At 45.9% G+C, this 25,035-nt stretch overlaps 1 protein-coding gene across 2 annotated transcripts in view; it reads left to right on the top strand.

The window, feature by feature from the left end:
* Map2k6 (mitogen-activated protein kinase kinase 6) overlaps nt 1-25,035 on the top strand; it is a 143,812-nt gene that overhangs the window by 35,323 nt on the left and 83,454 nt on the right. Inside the window, exon 1 of one of the 2 annotated variants that reach the window (XM_045159311.1) lies at nt 22,895-23,001. The exons of the other annotated variant lie outside the window; for it this stretch is intronic. Coding sequence (XP_045015246.1) covers nt 22,941-23,001 — 61 coding nt within the window. The 5' untranslated portion in view covers nt 22,895-22,940. Of the gene's footprint in view, nt 1-22,894; nt 23,002-25,035 lie in introns of those variants that run through there. 2 annotated transcript variants of the gene reach the window in all.

The following is a 25,035-nucleotide window of genomic DNA, read 5'->3' as shown; positions in this document are numbered from 1 at the left end:
CCCTTCCGTCTTCTTCCCTTGAGACTGCAGGCTTCACACTGAAGTTGCTAAAAGACAGGTTTCCTTGATGACTGAGAGGTTAAGGGAGAGTTGCTGCACTGCCTGGGTATAGCTATTGCATTTTATGGGCCATGGTGTAGCTTTAGCCAAAGAGAAGGGAAGAGGAGAGTCTTTCCAAGGAACCCCATCAATCCTCTGATGCCAGGGCAGAGGCTATATGAAAGCTTGCTTTGTCTGCCATCGTTATCAAGTTTGGAGCCAGGCTGCCTGGGTTCCACCCTTGCCCTTCCACTTCCTGACTAGAGTCATGGGAAAATTACTTAACATCTCTACTTTTCCTTTTTTCTTTCAATATTTTGATTTATTTGAGAGAGAGAGAGAGAGAGAGAAAGAGAGAGAGAGAGAGAGAGAGAGAGAGAGAGAGAGAGAGAGAATGGGCACGCCAGGGCCTCCAGCCACTGTAAACCAACTCCAGATCATGCGCCCCCTTGTGCATCTGGCTTACGTAGGTCCTGGAGAACTGAAACAGGATCCTTTGGCTTTGCAGGCAAATGCCTTCCGTAACTGCTAAGCCATCTCTCCAGCCCTGACATCTCTACGTTTTAGTCCGTAAGATGGAGATAATACTACCAGGAAATTAGGTTAACATGAGCATTATATGCTATATAATGTGCATTATATAGGATGTAATATGCATAGGTTACTAACATATGGAAAATCTTTAGGGAAAAGTTGTTTTTGTTTATTTGTTTGCAAGCAGAGAGAGAAAGAGAGAGAGAGAGAGAGAGAGAGAATGAATGCTCCAGGGCCTCTAGCACTGCCAATGAATTCCAGATGCATGCTCCACTCTGTGCATCTGGCTTTACGTGGGTACTAGGTAATGGAACCCCCATCTTTATGCTTTGCAGGCAAGCACTTTAACTCCTGAGCCATCTCTCCAGCCCTAGAAAAGACTTTTCTTTCTTTCTTTTTTTCTTCTTTAATTTCTTTTTTTTTTTTTTAAACAAGGAGGTGCCATATAGGAGCTTGCTATTGTCTTTTATTTTTATGGAGTTCTTAGGTGCATTTTTGTTTTTAAGCATATATTCATTGTCTGTAGTGACGGGTTTTATAAAGACATTTTTGTCAAGTGTTCTTTGTACTTTGACCACACTCCCTTCCTACTACCCTCTTGTACCCTGTCCCCTGCCCTGCACATTGAGTTTTGAATTCAAGGTAAGCTGGCCCTTGTTCCCCAGACTCCTTTGAACTTTTCACTGCAGGATATATATTTATTTTAAATGCAGAATTTTATTTGTACATTGATTTGATTTGAAATGGAAGCCTAGTAAGTTCTTGGCCTGATTCTGAGGCAGCAGCAATTAAAAGGTTTAGACTCCTGGGCTGGAAGATGACTCAGTGGATAAGGCACTTACCTGCAAAGCCTAACGATTCAAGTTTGATTCCCCAATACACACAGTGGCGCATGCATCTGGAGTTTGTTTGCAGAAGCTGGATGCCCTGGTTCACCCATTGTCTCTGTCTCTCTTCTCCCTCTCTGTGCTTGAAAATAACTAAATAAATTTTTGTTTTTAAAGTTTAGTCTCCAAACTGCCCGGGAACAAGCAGTGGTTCATTGTGCCCCTCCTGCTGCAGGAGAGGAGTTGCTCTGGTCGCTCTCCCTGCCCAGGCTGGAAGCTGTTCTGGCCGCCGTCAGCCCCGGCTCATGCTTTGCTTTTATGCAACATTCTGGAAGTGGAACATGGGAGAATCAAACCTAACATTCATATTTGGAACGATGAAATCTTTTTTTTTTTTCTTATTCTTTGCATGTGTGTGCTTGTGTGTGCAGGTGCATATGCACGTGTGTGGGCATGTGTGTGGAGGCCAGAGGATAGTCTTGGGTATCACCCTCAGGAATGCTGTTTACCTCTTTTTGAGGCACAGTCTCATATTGACCTGGAGCTTGCCAGTTAGGCTGGACTGGCTGGCAGTGAGCTCCCGTGCCTGCCTCCCAGGGCTGGGCTCTGCAGGCCCCTGTCACCATGTGCATCACTTCTTCATGGGGCCTTGGCACTGTGCTCATGTTCTCCTGCTTTTGAGACAAGCCCTTTTCCCATCCACCTGTCTCCCTAGCTCCTTCATTTTTTTAAAAATTATTTATTTATTTATTTGAGAGCGACAGACACAGAGAGAAAGACAGATAGAGGGAGAGAGAGAGAGAATGGGCGCGCCAGGGCTTCCAGCCTCTGCAAACGAACTCCAGACGCGTGCGCCCCCTTGTGCATCTGGCTAACGTGGGACCTGGGGAACCGAGCCTTGAACCGGGGTCCTTAGGCTTCACAGGCAAGCGCTTAACCGCCAAGCCATCTCTCCAGCCCATTTTTTTTTTAAATATGTTAAGGATCTGTATTTCACTAAAAAAATAAAATAAAATAAAAAAATAAAAAAAAAAACTGAGCAAGGAAGTAAGTAAAGCCAACTTTATTTCTCCAAAGACAGAGTTAAAAAATATTAATTTTATCATTTCAACATTTTTGTATATGCATATAATGGATTTGATCTTATTCCCTCAAGCTATTTCCTCTCATCCTCTTCTCTCCCATTATTACCCTTCTTTTCCCCCATTAGTCCCTATCTTAATTTTATAACTTTTTTGTTATTATTTTTCTAAACCCATTGAGTTAAATTGGGGTTGCTTTCACGATCATGGGTGGGAGGTTATTTACCGTGGAACTTGGCAGTGGCTATACCACTGATGAACCTGACTCCACTCTCCTGGCCACCACGAGCTACCATTAGAGACTCTGAGAGGTGTGGGGTCTCCTGTGTCCCTCACCCATCAAAGGTGGTGTTTTGATAGGCTTCATCGTGTGCAGGAAACCCCAGCTGCTGTGAGTTCATGAATGTAACAACCATATTGTATCCAAAAGAGACATTGTTTTTAAAGCACAGTCTGTACCAGTCACTAAGTGCAGAAACAAAACTTTGACTTCTGCGTACATGCAGCCTAGATGGTAGAATGTGCACAGAGAGGCAGTAAAACGTAAGAAGCACTCGGTGACAGAAAGCTCTGTAACATTTGTGGGCATTGAGGCTAGAGCACTTTATTTAACCTTTCAGGGACATGGGATAGGTGGAGGAAAATCTTAATTTATATTTTTTTGTGGAGGGCGTTTATTTGAGTTGGACACCAAGCATTGAGGAGGCCTGCGTGAGTCAGGTGGGAGTGGGAAGCGTATGGGAGACACAGAGGACAGCGGTATTTAACAAGAGCACAGAGCCTCCAGGCAGGCAGGCCGTCTGAGAACTGCAAGGGCTCGTCCTCGTGGAAGTGAGCAGAACAATGGAGAGACGTGCTGGAGCTGGCTTGCATACGCTTCTTGGGAGGCAGTTAGTAAGTAGCCAGCAATTTTGTAAGCTAGTTGTTAAATCTTTGCCAGCTTGAAATCCCCAGTGGAGGAAACATCTACATGGCAAATGCAGCATCTCAGTCCTTCTTCCCTCCTGCCCAATGAGTCTATTGGGATGCTACCATTCCTAACACTGTCCACTACCTACGTTAGGTCCCCTCTTAGTAGGTGATGGGCAGTATGGTGGCTTGAATGTAAGATGCCCCCTCCCCCATTGATTAACGTGTTTTGGGTACTTAACCCCCGGCTGGCAGTCCTATTCAGGAAAGCTAAGGAACCATGAGGAACTAGGGACTTGCTGTAGGAAGTGGTGCAGAGGTGGGCCTTGGGGTTATATAGTAAGGGCCCTCTGCCCTCTTGCTGTTCTTGCTCTCTCTACTTCCTCCCTACCGATGTGCCCGACAGCGTGATGGTGGCTTCCTGCTCCTGCCGTGCTCCTCCACGCACCCCTCCACCATGGTGGATCTCCCCTCTGCACTGTGAGCTGACTCAAACCTCTTTCTTTCCATAAACTGCTTCTGGCCCACTCTCTCCCCGCCCCTCCCCGCCAACCCAGCAATGAGAAAAATCACTGGTACAGGTAGTGAGCGCGGAATAGTTAGCAAAGCAGAAACATGGCCAGATTTGTAATTGTGAAAGGTGCTGCTGTGTTTCGGGACTTGCCTTTAGGAAACAGATCCAAGCTGAGAGATTTGCAAGCAGGAGGTTTATCATGTGGTCAGCTTTGAGGTCTCATATTGGAAGGTCGGCTTAGGTAGCAGGCTTGGGCAGAAGGAGGAGTTGACGAAAGAAGCAACTATACTTGAACTTTGCCTGGTCCTTCTGAGCTGAAATGGCCCATTCAGGGTCCTGTGTCGAGGTACAGGGTCAGGCACTGAATACAGCCTTCCCCTGTGATCACAGCACAATGGCTTCCTCTTACAGAGGCTCATTCTTGGACAGGCCTCAGCAACTAGAGGTGAGGATGCTGGGGTTGAAGGTGCACCCCAGTGTAGGACACGGCTGTTTGCAGCTGCAGTTTGAAGCATCTGTGAGATCCGTGGGAGGTGGAGGGCTAGGAGGCTGGCTGGGAGAATATTATGATGATCCGTGATAGAGACGGTGAAGGGCCGAGTTACGCTAACGGCAGAAGGATGCAGGAGATTGGGACGGTGCAGCCGAGGGAAGGTAGCGTCGATGCACGGACTAGTTTATTACAGAGGTCTCACATCTGAGGGAGGGGGGACTTGCCCCCAGGGCATATTTGTCAATGCCTGGAATCCTCACAATAAAGTTTCATTTCTATTGAAAAACACAGACATGTTTTGACAGTACACTGAAGTGAGCAGGTAGTAAGTAAATTACTACTATAGCAAATGTTTTGCAAACAAAACAAAACACACATAAAAAATAGAACGAAGCTGGGCGTGGTGGCTTACAGTGGTTACCCCAGCACTTGGGAGCTGGGTGAATTGTAAGGCCAGCCTCCTGTATAGAGTGAGTTTTAGGTCGCTCTGACTAGAGTGAACCAGACCCTGCATGAAAAACAATTTTTTAAAAAGTAGAACTAGGACAACTTTGGTGCTGAGGATGTGCCAAAGGCACCAAGTGTGTGTTTAGCCTGTGCAAGGCCCCGGGTCCAATCTTCAGCACTAAATCAATAAAAGATTTTAGCAAAGCTGTGAAGCAGACGATGGCCATAAGTTCAGTTCCACAATACCCAAAAGTGTTTGGGGAGGCTAAACTTTAGGCTGCTGAGAAGCGCCACGCAAGATAAATAAGCTGTTTGCTTCTTAACATTGACACATGTAGTTACCACCCCGTGGGTAAGAACCTGGTGTTGTCTGTCATCTGTCGAAAGATGGTTATTGCAGAATGGCGGGCCTGCCAGGTGCTCTGAGATGTCCAGGTCACCGAACAGGTTGGACTCCTGGAGATCCCGTGACTGTCTTTGCTGGGATTGACCTGATGGTGCAGAGATAGGTGGCAGAGAGAGAGAGAGAGGGCGGCTTGCAGATTTCTGGGATGGGGGCAGAGCAGAAGTGAAATACAGTAAGTTCTGGACTAGAAACTAGATCACAGGCTAGAGAAATGGCCTGAAAACCTTCTCTCCAGGGCCAGATGGTAAAGAGTGCATGTAGGTAAATTGTCTAGTCCTGAGGATCTTCGTTGCATTTTTTGTTTTTGGTACTATCATATGAAAGCAGGCAGATGATGTACAAATGAATTTTAATTTTTTTTTCCAGTAAAGCTTTAGTTACCAAACGAGGCAGTGGACTTTGACGTAGTTTGAATCAGACATCCCTCATAAACTCATGTGTTCTGAGTGCTTGGTCTGCAGATGGTGGCAACAGGGAGATTGAGTTGCTGGTGCAGATGCATTGCTGGGGGCGGGTTTATGGATATTACAATGAGCTCTTCTTGCCAACTCTCCTTGGCTCACCCTCCTGCTGCTGTTGTCCACCTGCTGTGGCAGGGGTGGTGTCCAGCTTCTGCTCATGCCATGCTTTCCCCTGCCACCATGAGGCTCTCCCTTGAGACTATAAGTCAAAATAAAAACCTTCCTCTCCTCAGCTGCTTCTGATCAGGTGTTTTGTCCCAGCAGTGCAAAATAACTACCACAGGCTACATTCATCCCTCAAGGAGTACTTGGCTGACCCCTAGGCCAAGGGATCAAGAAGCAAAGTACACTTGAAAAAAAAAAAAAAACCCAGCGGGGCATGGTGGCACCTATCTTTAATCACAGCCCTGGGGAGGTGAAGGTAGGAGGATCGCTGTGAGTTCGAGGCCAGCCTGAGACTACATAGTGAATCCCAGGCCAGCCTGGGCTAGAGCAAGATTCGGGAAAATGGCTCAGTGAGGAAGAGTATGAAAGAGTATGTTCTCTGCAAGCACATGAGCCAGGGAGACCCTGAGACTGTCTGAGTTCAAACCTCAGTACCTACATAAAAAAGCTAGGGGTGGGGGCTGGAGAGATGGCTTAGCAGTTAAGCACTTGCCTGTGAAGCCTAAGGACCCTGGTTTGAGGCTTGATTCCCCAGTACCCACATAAGCCAGATGCAAGGTGGTGCATGCATCTGGAGTTCGTTTGCAGTGGTTGGAGGCCCTGATGCTCCCATTTTCTCTCTCTCTCTGCCTCTTTCTCTGTCTGTGTCTCTCAAATAAATAAATAAAAATAAAACAACAACAACAAAAAAGAGCTAGGGGTGGCAGTACACTCCTGTAACCCCGGCCCTTAACCCGGCCCCTTGGGAGGAGTAAAGATGAGAGGAGAGGACTAAAGACCACAGGTCCATTGGGGCTCACTGGCCAGTCAGTGTGATGGGGGAAAAACAACAGCTTCATGTTCAGTGAGACTCTGTCTCAAGGAAACAGCGTGGAAAAGTCATAGAAGACGCTTGCTGTTCTCCTCTGGCCTCTGAACATCTGTGTACAAGGCACATGCATCTGCACACATGCCACAAACACACCACGCCACACAATCTACACTCACATGCGTGTCCCCCACTAAAGAAAACAGTGAAGAATTGTGCTGTCTGTGGATTGTATATAGATAGAGATGGATGTCCAACTCTAAGATTTACGATTAAGGAGGCCAACAACATCCATTTTCTTTCCTTTAGTTCTTTCTCTTTCTCCAGCCCACCCTCTGCTTTCTGAAATTCTGAAATGCATATATGTGTATATTTGTGTTTTTATATGGTACATTCATTTGTAATTGACTAATAACTGATTTTCTATTTTTTTGGCATTTAAGATAGTAATGAGGAATCTTTTCAAATCCTCCTTAGTCCATAATAAATACAATTATTTTTCCCTGGAGTGTAGGTCTGAGTCACATTTTTTTGTTTTTTCTATTTGCTGTTGACCATGGGTGAGTTCTGAACTTTGCCTGTATATTTGAATCACCTGGGGAAATTTTAGACCTGGGAATTCCCATGCCACATGCATAATAATTATAGAGCTCTAGGGACTGGCTTAGGTATCCTTAAATATGAAGCTCTCTGGGGGAATTCCCAAGGTTAAAAATCACTTCTTGGGATTTAAAGAAGAAAAAAAAGATGCCTCCAACACTTATTTTAGATGCTGAAATAAGCAAGAAAACTTACCCGTGAAGTGTTAGGGCCTCAAGTAATAGAAATGAAAAGAGAATACTTCCCATTTAAAGAGCTGAATTCAGGTGCATAGGTTTCTCAGTGACAAAGTCAAAACTCTGTTTTGTGGTTTGACAGACACAATAAAAGAAACATCACAGTGTTATCGTGACATGGCCGATAGTTGCATTTCCAACCAGGAGCTATTTAAAAAAAAAAAAAAAAAAACAACAACAACTCTCAGTGAGTCTGTGATAGCCTTTGAGGCTGGAGAAAACTTCCAGGTTCTAGCAATTAAGTCACTACACACAGGAACCAACGTTAGCAGAAAAGATAAGATAGTCAGGACATTCAGAGGGAATGGCCTTCTTACATCATCTTGGGTACATGCATATCTGATGACATTTTTTAAGAACATAACATAAACTAAAGGATTTTTTTGTTTAATATAGAAAGACATATGACAAAGATAAGAAACATTTATAAAAATGATGTTGGGGCTAGAGGGATGGCTTAGCCGTTTAGGTGTTTGCCTGCAAAGCCAAAGGACCCAGGTTCAACTCCCCACCCATGTTAGCCAGATACACAACAGGGCACATACATCTGGAGTTTGTTTGCAGTGGCTGGAGGCCCTGGCATGCCCATTTTCTCTCCGTCTTTCTCTGTCAAATAAATAAATAAATAAAAATAAAAAAATATTAAAAAATAATTATGTTGCAGTTAATTTGAAAATTTGGATAGGAGTTTAGTAATATTTTGCAAGTAGCATGTTTTTATAGGTCTCCCTGATGACATTTTACCTAAAACATCATTCTTTTCATGTTATAAATGGGAAGTTCTTGGGGCTGGGGATGTACTTGGTAGTGTGCTTGCCTAGCATGCACAAAGTCCTGGGCTAGATCCCCAGTATGGCATAAAGTCGGCACAGTGATGCCCCCACACACCTGTAATCCCAGCACACAGGAGAGAGAGGCAGGGAGATCAGAAGTTCGGGGTCATCCTCAGCTAGATAGAAAATTCAAGGTCAGTATAAGTTATAAGAGATCCTGTCGTCAAACAAAAGAAACAAGCACAGTAGTAAGGTTCTAACTTGATGGCGCTGGCTCACTGAGGCATTTAATAAGTCCTATTTCTAGTGCTTTTTTTTTTCTTAAGCAAGTGGGGTGTGGTAGCCCATGCCTTTAAGCCCAGAACTCAGGAGGTTGAGGCAGGAGGATCCCTGTGAGTTCAAAGCCAGTCTGGGCTACAGAATGAGTTCCAGGTCAGCCTAGGCTAGAGTGAAACCCTACCTCATAAAAAAAGACTTAGGCATAATATATGTATACATATATACATGCATACATATGTGTGTATATATGTGTGTATGTATGCATGTATACATGTATGTAAGTATGTATGCATTTATATAGAGGACACTTATGTTTGTATAACATACATTAATTTATGATTGACTAGTAATTGATTTTCTATTATTTTTTGGGAATATGGGATAGTAATGAGGAATCTTTTCAAATCCTCCTTAGTCCATACAAATACAATTATTTTTCCCGGCAGAGTGTAGGGGACACTGTTGTGAAGGGATTTCCAGTTGATACTAAGTGATCTACTCTTCCTTCTTGGCTAACATTATGGAACGGCCACAGCATCCTGAGGGACAATGGAGAGACCAGACCAGAGGATTCTGTTCACTGCAACTGCGTTGCTGACATGTTCCCAGTGACAAGAGATTAGTTCTTCCACGAAGGCACCCAGAGCTAAATCGTTCTAGGGATGGCTAAGTCAGTTGTCCACCATCTTCGGGGTTTGTGTGACGGCCTTGTGTTTGTTTCCTGATTCCCTCGGCTTTTTCTTCTGATCACCTGAGGGCTTCCCTAGCCCTAATATAATGACGTCATCAAAGAGCATGAGGAGACTGAGCACTTCGCCCCTGGGTCTCGTTATTATTTTAATTACAAACATCTTTTTAGGATTATTCAGCAAACTTCTCAGGTTTCATAGCAAACTATTGGTTCTTGTTCACTCTCAACCCTAAGCTAGCCAATGTAGGGGTGGGGTTTCTCTGTAGGTGGCAAAGAAATTAACTTAAATTTGGGAAGGATTAAATTATGATTGTTGGGGCTTAGAGATGGCTTAGCACTTAAAGCGCTTGCCTGCAAAGCCAAAGGACTCAGGTTCGATTCCCTAGGATCCATGTAAAGCCAGATGTACAACGTGGTACATGTGAGCCGGGTGTGGTGGCGCACGCCTTTAATCCCAGCACTTGGGAGGCAGAGGTAGGAGGATCGTCGTGAGTTCAAGGCCACCCTGAGACTACAGAGTTAATTCCAGGTCAGCCTGGACCAGAGTGAGACCTTATCTCAAAAACAACAACAACAAAAAAAAAAAACCAAAGTGGTACATGTGTATAGAATTTTTTTGCCATGGCTGGAGGCCCTGGTGCACCCATTCTCTCTCTCTATTTGCCTTCCTCTCTCCCTCAAATAAATAAATAGATTATGATTGTTTTCGGTGTTTGCAGGCCATGTGTGGTATCCTTACCCCTAAGACCCTGTAACATCCAAAACACAGGCGTTGGCCTAAGCCGTGTATCTCAGGCCACCGCCCAGCATACACTCACTCCATTTCAGCTTCTGAGCCCAGAGCTTGCCAACGTCTCTGCCCACACCATGAACAAAGCTGTGATTTTGTTAACAAATTGAGTGGGTAAGCGAACAGTGTTTGCTTCAGAGTCTAATTTGGAAAATTGTTAGAATAATTATTAAATGAGATAACTAAATGTCATGGTTAATCTTGACTGTCAACTTGATGGGATCTAGAATCATCATGGAAGCACCCCTGGGTGTGTCTGTGAGGGCATCTCCAAAGGAGGGCCAACCTCCCCTGACTGTGGGCAGCACCATCCCACAGCCAGGGTCCCAGGCCGAACTCAGAGGGGAGAGCAGTGGACAGTGGCGTGCCAGCGCGGTTCCTCTCTGCTGCCCCGCTGTGGACGCAACGTGACCCGCTGCTTCAGGTGCGAACTGATGTACGTGAAGGGCCTCACCACCATGCAACAAGGGACTGCTCCTTCAAACTCGGAGCCAGAATAAGCTCTTCTTTCCTTTCATTAAAAATACCATTTACTTATTTGGAAGCAGGGGTGGGGGACAGAATAGGCATTTCAGGGCCTCCAGTTGCTGCAAACAAACTCTAGATACATGCACCAGTTTGTGCATCTGGCTTTACATGCACACTGGGGAATTGAACCCGGGTTGTTAAGGTTCTGTAGACAAGTGCCTTAACCACTGAGTCATTTCCTCAGTCCCAGTCATCTTTTTTTTTTTTTTTTGGTTTTTTTAAGGTAGGGTCTCACTCTGGCCCAGGCTGTCCTGCAATTCACTATTTAGTCTCAGGGTGGCCTCGAACTCATGGCGATCCTCCTACCTCTGCCTCCTGAGTGCTGGGATTAAAGCCATTCATCTTTCTTTAAGCTGCTTTTGTAAGGTATTTTGTCACCACAACTGGAAAAACAACTAATATGCTAAATAAAGTAAAAAAAAAAAATGTAGCCATAAGTATATCACAGGCTCTCATCTAATCGTAACTACTTACATTACTGTTGTTATCCTAGTCTTTTTAGTATCATTAGATGACCCCTGGGGCATTCTGTTACCTAAACTCCTTGATGCCGAGATCATGACTTCATTGTAATAAACATTATTTTTCTAATTTTCTCTTGGTTTGGTTTTCCTCCATTATGAGAAAGCATGGCCTTGTAATTCCACACCTTGTCCATTCATATAAACATCTGAAAGTAATGGACACATTACTTACTGGATAATTTGATGAAGAAATACGATTTAGTGCTAAAAGTACTTCTGTTAGGGCTGGGGAGATAGCTCGGCAAGTAAGAGGGGCCTGATTCGCCCTACATTTGATACCCAGCACTCACATAAACAGCTAGGTAGGCCATGCATACCTATCACCCCGGGCCCCTAAGGAACAGAGACCAGAGAATCATTGGGGCTCATGAAAAATGACAGCTCTGGGCTCAGCGGGAGACTTCTTCTCAAGGAAACAAGAGGATGAACATAGAGGGGAACACCCCCAAGCCTTAGCTCTGTGCATGGGGCGCAGTATGTGTATCAGCACACGAGTGTGCAGGTACCACACCCTCACCATTCGCCACCCCCCCCCCCCACACACACAGAGGATTATTTTTATTAGAATGGGAGTGTTACTCTGACTGTGTTGGCCTGGTTAGGTTATGGAAAACTCCTCAGAATCTCAGTGGCTTAGCACATGAAAAGGTTACTTTTTTTTTTTCTTGTTTCCTGTCCCACACGCACCAGCAGAAATGAACCAAGCCCTGCTCCACACACACCGCGACTCGGGAGCCTGACCTCACGGAGGCCGCGCTGCGTGGAGCTGTACCCTCTGGAATACGTGGTCTCCTTAAGTAATTGTGTCCTGGGAAAGAAAGGCATGGGCAAATACAGCTCGACCTCAGCCCGGGCATGACATGTCACTGCTACTCGTGTTTCCGTGCTTAGAGGGGAGCACGTGGACACCCCGGCTAAGGAAGACTAGGTCTTACGGGATTGCGCCCGGGATGCGGGTGGGCGGAGCTCTCCTTCGCCACACTGCTAGTGTTCGTTCAGAAGGGAAGGACTGATGCAGAAGAGGAGGGGAAGGGAGGGAGAAGGAGGAAGAGGAGGAGGAGAAAGAGGGGGAGAAGGAGCATCGGCACACTAGGGCCTTCTGCCGCTGTGAATGAACTCCAGATGTATGTACCACTCTGTGCGTCTGGCTTTACCTGGGTACTGGGGAATTTATTAACCCAGGCCACCAGGCTATTAGAAGCAAGTATTCTTAACTACTGAGTTGTCTCTCCAGCTCATCGTCTTCAATTCTTTCTTCATTTACTGCTTCATGTTTTTGATAGAATTATTCTTCCTTTATTTATTTATTTGCACTACTGTGCGTGTGTGTGTGTGTGTGTGTGTGTGTGCGTGTGTGGTTGTGCCAGGGTTTCTTGCCACTGCAAATGAACTGCCAGATGCTTGCATCACTTTTTCATTAGGCTTTATATGGGTGGCTGGGGAATTGAACTTGGGCCAGCAGCCTTTGCAAGCAAGTGCCTTTAGCCACTGAGCCATCTCCTCAGCTCCAACAGTTCAGATTCTTATCATGTTTCTAAACTTAGAATAAATGAGTAAGAAAATGATATAGCAGAAAAGATATAATCAGATCTTTACAATTTAGAGAGTCAGAAAGATTTAGTATTGTAACTTCACAAGTACCTTCCTTTGTCTTTCAAATACTTTTAACCCAATGAGCATCAGCTCTGGATGATGTTACCCCACACAGGACACTGGGAACTGTCTAAGGACTTTTTCAGTTGTCAAAGTAGAGTGGCGTTTGCTACCAGCGTGTAGTAGGTGGAAGCCAGAAGTGCTAGGGACATTGCATAGCACAACCTCTGGTAATAAAGGATGAGCACGCTCCAATGTCAGCGGTGTTGAGACTGAAAACTGTGTTTTTTTTCACTGACTAATTACTTCTTTAGGATGCCAATTTCTTGGGAAGCCTTTGCATCCTCACGTGGCTGCCATGGTTTTGATCTGCAATATCATCTTCCAGCTTATGTTTTAAACATTTTAAATTAGGTTGTATTTATTTTAATTTTTCAATTTTTTTTTTCTTTTCTTTTTGGCTAACTTGGAACTCACTCTGTAGTCCCAGGCTGGTCTTAAACTCAGAGCAATCCTCCTACCTCTGCCTCCCAACTGTTGGGATTAAAGGTGTGTGCCATGGGTTAGAGAGATTGCTTAGTGGTTAAAGCCCTTGCCTACAAGCCCTAAGGACCCATGCTCAACTCTCTAGGTCCCATGTAAGCCAGATGCACAAGGTGACACATACACACAAGTTGGTGCAACCATCCGGAGTCTGATTACCATGACTGGAGGTCCTGGTGCACCAATTCTCTCTCTGTCTCTTACTCTCTTTCATTAAAAAAGGCCAGTCTGTTGGGCTTGCCTAAAAAAAAAAAAGGCATGCACCACCATGTTCAGCCACATTTTATTAAATTTTACTTATTTATTTTGTAACTATTTTTTGACCATCTCCATGCATATACCCAATGTACTATGATCATAAACCTCTCCCACCACCTTCCTTTGACCCCCTTCCCATTCCCTTCCACTGAATTCCTTCTTCTTTCCAACTACTCCTTATTCTGTTTTGATGCCATCATTTTCCCCCCTCTCATTATGTAGAACTTGTGTAAGTAACATCATCCACCGGAGGCCACGGGTGCCATGGCCACTTTGTGTCTGAAGGACAGTACTGCAAAGCCCTCCTCACCTTCCTTTGGTCCTTACATTTTTACCACCACCTTTTCCGTGGTCTCTGAGCCTTGGAGGGGTGTGACAGAGATGTCTCACTGGGATCTGAACACAACATGGTCATTTCTTCTCAGTGCTCTGATGAGTTTTGAGTTTCTCCAGCGTTCACCAGCATCTGAAAAGAGAAGCTTCCTTAGCCAAAAGTGAGAGTACGGGCTTGTATTTTGAGCACTGGTGATCAGCCTGTGGTGCTGTCTCGGGAGGCTGTAGAACCTCTGGGAGTTGGTGTCTAGCTAGAAGGACTAAGGCAGTAGGGATGGGCCTTTGGAGGTGAAAGCCTAGGTCCTGCTTCTGCTGCCCTCTTTGCTTCCTGGTCCACCATACTATGAGCAGCTCTGCCTTGTGCTCCCACCACCCTTGAGACAGTTCACTATGGCTTCCCGGCTTTGATGGGCCAAAGCCCCAGAGACCACTAGCCAAAGTAAGCCTTTCTTTTCTGTCAGTTATTTTTCCTAACAGTGATGCACAAGTAAGGAATATGCTGTTCCTGACCTGTTTCCAATCTTTACAGACTGTATGCACCCAGAGCTGTAGTTCCCAAAGGAGTATGCAGTGCGCTGATTTGCCAGCTCTGTGACTGTGAAGTAGACGTTTTCAGGCTTTGAGTAGAATCCCTGACAGTATTTTCACACAGCTTTATATATATCCTTCTCCAACTTTACACTTCATATGAAGCCCTGAAATATTTCACATGGGTGCCGGGCCTGGTGGTGCACACCTTTAATCCCAGCACTCGGGAGGTGGGGAGGCAGAGGTAGGAGGACCACCGTGAGTGTGAGGCCACCCTGAGACTCCATAGTGCATTCCAGGTCAACTTGGGCGAGAGTGAGACCCTACCTTGAAAAATCAAAAAAAAAAAAAAAAAAAAAGAAAAAAGAAAAAAATTTCATACAGATTACCTCAGTCAACATTGTCAACACACAACTTCCTATGGTTTAAACTGACAAGTGTATCGTCAACATACATAAAACATGTGATTCCTTCATGAAGCCAGCAATGCTAGCTTTTTGGAGACATCAGGAAGACTGAGGAGAGGACTTCTGGGCACAGAAGAAAGAATGTGGGCATAAGAGTGGTAGTGTGGATGCAAAACTAGTTAATATCAGTAGGTGCTACTGTGATTATTGGGGTTATTCTTGTCATCAGGTAAAAAATCACTTGCATCAATAAAAGGTACATGTTCACGTATATCCTTGTGGAGTGTGACGCCAATCAATGGTGACCATCAAGTCATGCAACATGCTCCCTGCATGAATGGTTCCAGACTGCATCCAGATGTTTGAGAAAACTTGTTGGAACAAAATGACTGAGCTTCAGTTTTTCATTAGGTGGGCATATTAGTTACTTTTCTCATTTTGCTGACCAAATACCTGATAAGTAGAAACTTAATGGGAAAAAATACTTCAGTTCACGGCTAGCAGGTAGTCCATCAGCGCAAGGAAGACGTGACTATGGGAGCAGCTCAAGACCACTCAAGCCTGGGACAAGGGGTGTGAGGTGGCTGGTCACGTTGCATCTGCAGTAGGGAGACAGAATGGGATGAATGTTAGTGGGCAGCTTGCTTTCTCCTTTTCCTCTTTTTATTCAGTCCTGAACCCCAATGCCGTGGGATAGTGTGGTCCACATTTGGGGTGGTTCTTCCCCCTCCATTAGCCCTCTCTGCAAATGCCTCACAAACACACTCAAAGGTATGCTTCATTAGTGCCCTGTACAATTCTTCTTTTCATATATGTGGAGAGAGAGAGAGAGAGAGAGAGAGAGAGAGAGAGAGAGAGAGAGAGAGAGAGGGCCCACATGGGCTCACCGTGGCCTCCGGGCACTGCAATTGTAACTGCCACCTTGTGCGCATGTGCAACCTTGCGTGCTTGGGTCACCTTGTGCGTCTGGCTTATGTGAGACCTGTAGAATTGAACATGGATCTTTAGGCTTCGCAGGCAAGCACCTTAACCACCAAGCAATCTCTCCAGCCCACCTGAACATTTCTTGATTTAATCAAGTTGACAATCAAATTCAACCATCAGAGTCGGTCTGTAATGATAAGAGCTAGTGTGTCTAAGGAGCTTCTCCGATGATGCTGAGAGATGACACCCTCTTTTGTTTGTTTGTTTATTTATTTTGACACAGGGTCCAGTGAAGCCCCAGATTGTTTCAAATGTGTTGTATAGTAGTTGACAATGACTTTGAATTCCTGATCATTCTGCCAGCACCTCCTGGTTGCTGGCATTTAGGTGTGTGCCAGCACACCTGGTTTACCCTCCCTCTTTAGTGGAACTATTTGGAAGATGGTTTGATTGTTTTGGGGGCATCTCTAAGCTTTGAACTTCTTTGTGGCAGGCTAGCACTTGGGTTGTGAGATGTCTCGTTCTGTAATAGGATGGCCTGGGCTTTGGGACGTATCTCGTTTTAAAGTAAGGTAACCGTATTTCTTCAGGATTTTATAAAAGCACTGATTTTAGCAATTGGCTTGGATTAACCTTCTTGCTTGTAATAACCAGATTTTGAGACTCATCATGGTTTGGTCTGCTCGGGGCTAACCACCTGTGGCTTTCGTAAGGTGGGCCTAGTCATTGGCAGGAAAGGTGTTGCTCTGGGCACAGGCGTGCTGGATTGGAGCCATTGTCTGCTCGGGGACATCTAGCATCGTGGGAGGTCTTTGTTCTAGTGATTTTTATCCACTGCCTCCTTTACTGCAAAATTCTGTTAGCAGTTTCTACCCAAACATGTCTGCTCCTTCTGTCCTCCTTTTTTTGTTATAAATTGCTTTCAGGGTTGACTATCTTTATGGATTTTTTTTTTTGCATTTATATGTTTGTGTGTGGTGTTATGCACACTTGTATGTGTGTGGGTGGATGTGTGTGCAGGAGTGCATGCATGAATGTGTGTGTACCTATGCATGTATATGCATTTTTGTGTGTGTGTAGGTGAATGTGTGTGCAGGTGTGCAAGCATGAATGTGTGTGTACATATGCATGTGTATGCATGTTTGTATGTGTGTGGGTGGATGTGTGTGTGCACATGTGCGTGCATGAATATGTGAATACATATGCATGTGTATGCATGTTTGTATGTGGGTGGGTGGATGTGTGTGTGCATGTGTGCGTGCATGAATGTGTGAATACATATGCATGTGTATGCATGTTTGTATGTGGGTGGGTGGATGTGTGTGTGCATGTGTGCGTGCATGAATGTGTGAATACATATGCATGTGTATGCACATTTGTGTGTGTGTATGCAGGTGTGCACACATGATTGTGTGTGGAGGCCAGAGGTTGTTCTCAGTTGTTCTCCACCTTATTTTTTTGGACAAGACCTTTCACCAAACCTGGACTTCACTGATTCGGTTAGTCCAGCTGGCCAGCAAGCTCCAGGGATCCTCCTGTCTCTTCTTCCCCAGAGATGAGATTACAGAGACACAATTGCCATGCCCAGTTTTTATGTGGGTGCTGGGGATTCAAACTCAGGTCCTTATGCTTGTGCAGCAATCACTTGACTGACTGAGCATCTCTCCACACCCCACTCAAAGTGATTTTTATCCACATGTTTCTTCTTAATAAATCCTGTTGTTTCTGTGTGGACATCTTTACCACTCCTGACTTCCTTTCTGTGTTCTAGATTGCTTTGAGTGTTAATCATCTTGGAGTTTATTCTGAACTGACCTGTCCTTACAGATATACTTTGACAGTTTGCAAATCCATTCCTTGTGCTCCTTCCAGGTGCCTCCTTGTGCTATGAAATGCCCCCACTGCTTCTCTTCTCCGTGAGGAAAAAAGCCAGCTCCCTAGCTTGCAGATCCAGCCTGACTTAGTGCTTCCAGGGCCATGCATGTGGAGCCCTCTCACCCCGCATTCTGTGAGTGTTGTTGCCTTTGAGAACATGCCCTTGTCCTGCAGTCTTTGAAAACTGTGGCTTCATCCTTTCTATTGAAGTGCTCTTCCCTGTGAGACATCATTCACCCCAACAGACTTCCTTAGGACCTCTCCACTTTTTCGGTTGAAAGGTACATTTGGGAATTTAGAGGATGAAGTTATAGCTCTCCACTTATATCTTTCATTGCTTTTTCTTTGGCAGTAGGGTTTCACTCTAGCCCAGGCTGACCTGGACTTCCCTATGTAGTCCCAGGGTGGCCTTGAACTCGCCGTGATTCCCCAACGTCTGCCTCCCAAGTGCTGGGATTAAAGGCTTCTGGCTCTTCTCGTTGATTTTGTGCTCTACCGAGAACTTCCATTACTGAGCAGCATTATAATGTCTTCTGTCTCTCCAGTGCCTGTTGGTGTCTTTATCTCCGACTCTGAGGGATATTTATCTGGAAATCTTCATTGCTTGGTCCGCAGCAGGTGTTTGTATGAATGCTTGAATGAACTTAAGAGAACTTGATTTCGGGTTCTCCCAGCACTTCCTCTCTACTTACACGGTGGGTGAGGTGATGTCAATGTGAGAGCCTCAGGCATTTGTGAGTCAGCCTCATACTGAGTCCTTAGCTGGTGTTGATGTGGAGGAGGGGCTTGCTGGAGGAGTTGTGTCACTGGGGCCGACCTGGAGGTTGAGTCGCCCAGCCCACCGGGTGTGCAGCGCTCGTTCACGCTGCAGTGTCATGTGATCCTCTGGCTGCCTACTCAGCCATGTCCCAGAGGTGAGGACGTTCCTTCCCACACCGCTGGGATCAGGTGCTTTGTCCTAGTGAGAAGGCGACTGCTCCAATATTTATTTATTTATTCAGGTGTTAGGGGTGGGATCATGCAGGACCTTGCGCATGCTAGACAAGAGCTCAACCGCTGAGTCCTTTTGAAAATTTTAGTTTATTTTTAAATATTCTATTTATTTACAAGGGGGGGGGGAGAGACAGGGAGGATGGGTGTCAGGGCCTCTAGTCACTGCAAACAAAAGATGTATGCCCCACTCTGCACATCTGACTTTATGTGGGTACTGGGGAATCGAACTGGGGTCACTGGGCATTGTAGGCAAGCAGTTTAAACACTGAGCAATCTCCAATCCTCTGAAAAAATTTCTTTAAAACAGAAAATTTTACTTCAACTTGTTTAGGCTTGTCTCCAATGTGCGATCCTCATCTCTCAGCCTCCTAAGTAACTGGGATCACAGGTATGTGATGCCAGGACCAGCTCCTCTTTTAAGTCTAGTATGACAGGGCACTCCAAGTGTCCCTGAAACTGGAAACCAGCCACCTACCAGGATTAGGAAGCTTCTTAGAGATTCAGGATCTTAGTGCCACATCACAATCTGTATCCGGCCCACATCCCAGACACTGGGGTGCATGTGAAAACCAGAGAAAATGGGCTCTAGGCTAGTCCCAGGTTATGCTTCCACGATTACCTACAATGAAATCCCTTTAATTAAAAAAAAAATATTTTCTTACATTATATTATTTATTTGGGACAGAAATAGAGAGAAAGAGGCAGACAGAGACTGCAAGAGAGTATTGGCATGCCTGGGCCCCTTGTCCCTGCAAATGAACTCCAGATGCATGTGCTACTTTGTGCAGCTTGCTTTATGTGAGTACTTGGGAAGTGAACCAGGCCATCAGGCAATGCAAGCAAGCTCTTTAACTGCTGAGTCACCTCTCCAGCCCCATTTTATTTTTACAAAAATACTTTTGCTTTTGTTTGTTTGTTTGTTTGTTTGTTTTTGGAGGTAGGGTCTCCCTCTAGCCCAGGCTGACCTGGAATTCACTCTGTATTCTCAGGGTGGCCTCGAACTATCAGTGATCCTCCTACCTCTGCCTCCTGAGTACTGGGATTAAAGGTGTGCACCGCCACGCCCAGCTGCAAAAATACTTTTCTTTATTTGTGTGTTGTGTACTTATGGGTGTGTCTGGTTCTCTTGCTGCTGCAAATGAATGTGAGGTGTTTGTGCCACTTTGTGCCTCTGGCTTTATGTGACGGGGAGGGGACTGGGTCTGGATGGGCCAGCTTTGCAAGGAAGTGCCGCTGAGCCATATCCCCAACCTTACAATAACTTTAGAAAATATTTTTATTTATTTATTTGAGAGAGACAGACAGAAAGTGGTAGATAGAGAGAGAGAGAATGGGCACACTAGGGCCTCTTTCCACTGCAGGCAAACTTCAGATGCATGCACCACTTTGTGCATCTGGTCCTACGTGGGTACTGGGAAATTGAACGTAGGTCCTTAGGCTTTGCAGGAAAGTGCCTTACCTGCTGGGTCATCTTTCCAGCCCCTTATAATAACTTTAAAATGCAACTTTCTCTTTCTTCTTCTCCTTCCTTTCCTAACTTTCTTGTTTCTTTTTAAAATGTGCAATCTTGGTGACTGCCCTAGACCTACTGGATCAGAATTAGAGAGAGAGAAGGAGAGAGACAGAGATAGATGAGAGTGAGTGTGAGAGAAAGCAACATATAGAGAGAGGCAGATTGCATTGTATTTTGTTTTGTTTTTGTGTAGGGCCTTACGCATGCCAGGTAAACACTCCACTACTCTGAGATATAGCCCCGACTGAGACACTATACTCTAAACAAATACCCCAGGCACCTCGTCTCACTTTGAAGTCTTCAAAATCACATCCCAAGACAGGTCTTAAATCTTGAGTCCCCTCAACACTAAAGAGACCCATACTCAACATCAACGTGTACCTCGGCAATCTCCCTGTTAATGTTAACAGCATTCGTTCTCTTGATTGCTGCCTGCCTTTCTTTTCCACCTACTGAAATACTCCTCTACCAATTATTTAAAAAGTGGACAGTGTCTCTGAGCTTTAGGGACAAAAAAGAACAGCAAATTTTATTTGCACTGTAGCTATTGCTGGTGCCTTCCATTTCTCTGCACGTGGATCTCTCCAGTGCGTGGTCCTGAGTCTGTGTGCTCACCTGCTGGTTTCTGGAGCCTGGCTCTTTCCTCATTTCTCTAGCAACACACACCTCAAAAAGACCATCAGGGACTTTCTTGTTTTCAAGGTCACTGATTTTTGAAGTGCTTTAAGGGAAACCTCTTAGAGGTTGGCAATAACCTTAGAAAAACTTATGTATTTGGTATTGACCTCCGTTGATGATGTGTAAAATTGAACGTGGATGTCGGCCTCCAAGCCAAAGAGAAGTTGGACTTTAATCTATCTTTACTTGCCAACTCCAGGGCTGGAAACCACTCAGTTCCTGGAAGTTTTCACACTTAAAAACATGCTTTAGGAACTGTAGAGATTGCTCAGTGGTTAAGGTGCTTGCCTGCAAAACCCAGCAACCCTGGTTCATCCTCCAGAACCCACATATAGCCAGATGCACAGAGCAGCTCATTCACCTGGGGTTACTTTGCAGTGGCTGAAGGCCCTGGCGGACCCATTCTCTCTCTGTTCTGTCTCTATCTATTTGCAACTAAATAAATAAAAATATTTTAAAAGACATGTTTTACAAATTCATCTTTTTTTCTTTTTAGCATTAAGTCAGTTACTTTAATTCCCAATTCCTATAATAACTGAATTCCTTCAGTGGAATCACTGTATGTATTTTTTTGTGGTGCTTAATGCTCTGTGGTTAAGAATGGGCATGCCAGGACCTTCAGCTGCTGTATACAAACTCCACATGCATATGCCACCTGTGCATCTGTCTTATGTGGATCCTGGGGAATTGAACCTGAGTTCTTTGGCTTTGTAGGCAAGCACCTTAACTGCTAAGCCATCTCTCCCCTAACTTTGTGTTTTAGAATACACCTACAGTCAGAGTTGCTAAAAAAAAAAAAGTCATTTAAGAACCTGTAGTCGAAATCTTTAAAATTTGAGGGAGGGGATATACTAGATTGAAGGGAAATAGAAAAACATGTGCAGAGAATTTAGGGCATTTTTCTGTGGAACCTTCTTCAGTCTCTCCCTTTCCTCCCTGCTTCCCCACTCTGCTTCTCCCTTCATCATCTCCCTTCTTCTTTTCCTTCCTCTTCCCATTCTTTTTCACATGCTCAGAAAACACATTCCATTTGAATAGTAGGCTCCAGGGATAGAACAATAAACCATATCTGGCATCTTGCTTTTGACATGCTTCCACTATAGCACAGGATCGCCATGACTTTAAAACAATAGGGCTGGGGAGGTGACTCAGCGGTTATAGGAACTTGCCTGCAAAGCCAGCTGGCCTACGTTTAACTTCCCAGCCACCCACACAAAGCCAGGTGGGCATTTGTTTGCAGTGGCCTGAGACCCTGGGGTACATGCACACATGCACACGCACAGGCACAGGCACACACACACTTGTGTGCGTGTGTACATCCATGCACAAGTGAATTAAGAAAACAATATAACAAATCACTAAACGTACAGAGAAAGTGAGGGCCCCAGGAAGGGTGTAGTGAGTGGTAAAGTTGGGTTAAGTCTACAGTGGGCGGAGATTCATAGTAAATGGACATTATGATGATGATAATTATTGGTTTTTCAAGGAGGTAGTGTCTTGCTCTAGCCCAGGCTGACCTGGAATTCACTATGTAGTCTCAGGCTGGCCTCGAACTCACAGTGATCCTCCTATTTCTGCCTCCCATGTGCTGGGATTAAAAGCATGCATCACCATGGCCTGCTAAACGGGAGTTCATTTGAGCTGAATGTTGAGTCTCCCCCTGGCACAGCCTGGGGACAGAAGTAGATGTGTTGCAGGCATTGCAGCGCCATGACCTGGACATGGAGGTGTGAGATTACCTGGCACAAGTGAGGAGCACTGAGAGACGAGGATGCAGAAGTGACGTGAGCAAGAGAGAGCCACGCAGGGACGGAGGCGGCACGCCCACATCTGTGCGGCACACGGCGAAGACCGCGGGCTGGAGAACCTCTGCGTCCGTTACTTTACCCATTGCTGTGACTAAACGCTCGGCAGGAAGCCAAAAAGGTTTATTTGGACTTACAGTTTCCAGAGCATGCAAGTCATCATGGCAAGGGAGGCATGGCAACAGGAACCGGAAGCTGGCGTTCTCACTGCCTCCAGAATCAGAAGCAGAGGAGGTAGAGCTAGGCTATGAAAGCTCAAGGCTCTCCCCAGTGACTCCTTCCACTGGGGACCAACTGTTCAAACATATTTGACCCACAGGAGCAATTCTGAAAGGTGAGCCATCAGCAAGAGAGCCAGTGCCGACATTTAGCGAAGACTGCAGCATGGAGTTCAGCAGAGAAAAGTCGCTTGGAGTAAAGATCCTTTGGAACCAGGACATCACAGGTGAGAGGCACGAGGAGAACCAGGCTTGGGATATAATCTGTAGCCAGGTCAACCTCTCCTGAGGAGCCAAGGAAGAGCTACTTTGAGAAGTGGGAGGAAACCTCTGACACAGATCTAAAACATTCCCCCACACTTTCCAACTAGTGTAAGAAAGTCCTTTTGGGGCTGCGGAGATGGCTCAATCAGTAAAGCGCTTGCTATGCAAGTGTGATGACTGGAGTTCAGCTCCCCAGAGCCCACCTAAATGCCTGGTGGGCGTGGGGGCTGCCTGTAATCCCAGCATGCCTGGAGCAGAGGTGGAATTCTGGGGCAGGCTGGAGAGCTAGGTTAGCAGAATTGGTGAGCTCTGGGCTAAAGTGAGATACTCTTATCTCAGTAAAAACGAAGAAGAGATCAAGGAAGACCCTGTATGCCGACTTCTCATCTTCACATACACATGTGCATGCCTGTGGATCTGCACGTGTATGTGCCCACGTGCATATGCAAACCACCACATACGCAAGTAATAAAAATATAGACAGAAGGATCTTCCTTTTTAAAGTGACAGGATGGGCATTCCCTTATTCCTTCACCTCCCTGAAGAGCTCTGAGCACATCTCCTCCCCTTTCCACCTGACAGCTCTTGAAAAGATGGGCAGACAGCCTTCCTGGCCTTCCCAAGCCGTGTCACGCGCCCCGCTCCGCCCGCGGTGGTGCTGACCCCGTGTGTAGCGCCCGCCGGTCACCCAGCGCGCGCAGAGGAAGAGCAGCCAGCCAGGCCAGCGGCTTGTCTTCGTCCTTTGCTCTTCCTGCGGGGTTTCTTCCTGCCAGCACTGACAATGGACTCTGTGAGATGTTGGTCACCGAGCCCCAGGGCGGAAGCAGCAGCTCTCTGCGGCTGCTGAATGGCCTGGCTTTGTCGGGCAGCCTGTTTTCTTGACTGTTTATGGTGCCTGACAGGGTGGGTTTTGTTCTGGGATGAGCTGGCGTGAGAAGCCGGGCTGCTGAGAAAGCGGTGGGACTCCACTTCCCTCTGGAGCTGTGTCCAAGGCCCCCTTCAGAGAGTTGTGATTTAGCGTCCCCAAGTCACTCCTTTGCCCACTGGGGTTATCTGAGGCCCCTGTGTCCTTGTCCCAAATCTACTTGTGATAGGAGAGAGAGACTGCCACAACATCACAGTTTAACAGTTGGAAGGATTCCAGACTAGCAGGGGTCCTTTCTAATAGTGAGTCACACTTTAACCTCCATTGCCTTTTGAAAAAAAACAAGAGCTACAAAACAGAAGAAAGAAAACAGAAAAAGGCGGCAGCCGTGCGCCACTTCTCGTGTGACCTCTCCCAGGGTGGCTTTCCTTCACAGAACACGTGATGTCAGCTGTCGTCAGAACTGGCATAGAAATTTGAAAGGAGGCGATTTGGAGAGGAAGGTGAAAGGAGTGGGGTTTTCAGTGCCCATTTGGAGTGAACCACACACACTGAGCTTGGAACTCGCAGATATAAAGCCCAGTGGTCAGGCTCCTTTATTTGTGGGCCCTGGGGCTGTGGCAGAACCCTTCAAAAGGAAGGCTGTGCGTGCAGCCAGAGGGACACCTGACAAGGGAAGACAGAAGTTCCATCAGTCAGCAGGGAGCAGGTTAGCACCTCCTCTACCCAGGGACAGGACTCTGGTCAGCTGATCTGAGTGGGAAGAACATTCTGGAGGGGAAGAGATGCTTGGCTGGGTTCTGTGGGGTTCAAGCACATACAGTCCCTTCTGAGAGCAACAGAGGAGCTCACTGTGCCATGAGCCCCACAGGATATGTGCCCAGCCGTCCACTCTTTGCTGTGCAGTCCTCATTAAGATGGTTACTTCGGGTGGACTCTAGACCAGCAACCCACAGGACTTCAAACTCGAGTCCCAGCTCATGTCTGCATGCTGTGGATAGTTTACCCTGCAAGTGTGATCTTGCCTGTTGTCTCAGCTTTCTTTCTGGGTTGATCTTTCATTCCCCTCCTTCATATATTCTGGGGTCCACCCATGTGTTTCTCAGTCCTTCCCACCTTCCACTCCCTCCTC

Source organism: Jaculus jaculus, chromosome 9 (assembly GCF_020740685.1).
Source record: "Jaculus jaculus isolate mJacJac1 chromosome 9, mJacJac1.mat.Y.cur, whole genome shotgun sequence".
NCBI classification, from domain to species: domain Eukaryota; kingdom Metazoa; phylum Chordata; class Mammalia; order Rodentia; family Dipodidae; genus Jaculus; species Jaculus jaculus.
Note: the sequence above shows the minus strand (reverse complement) of the source record. Positions and strands in the feature narration are given on the sequence as shown.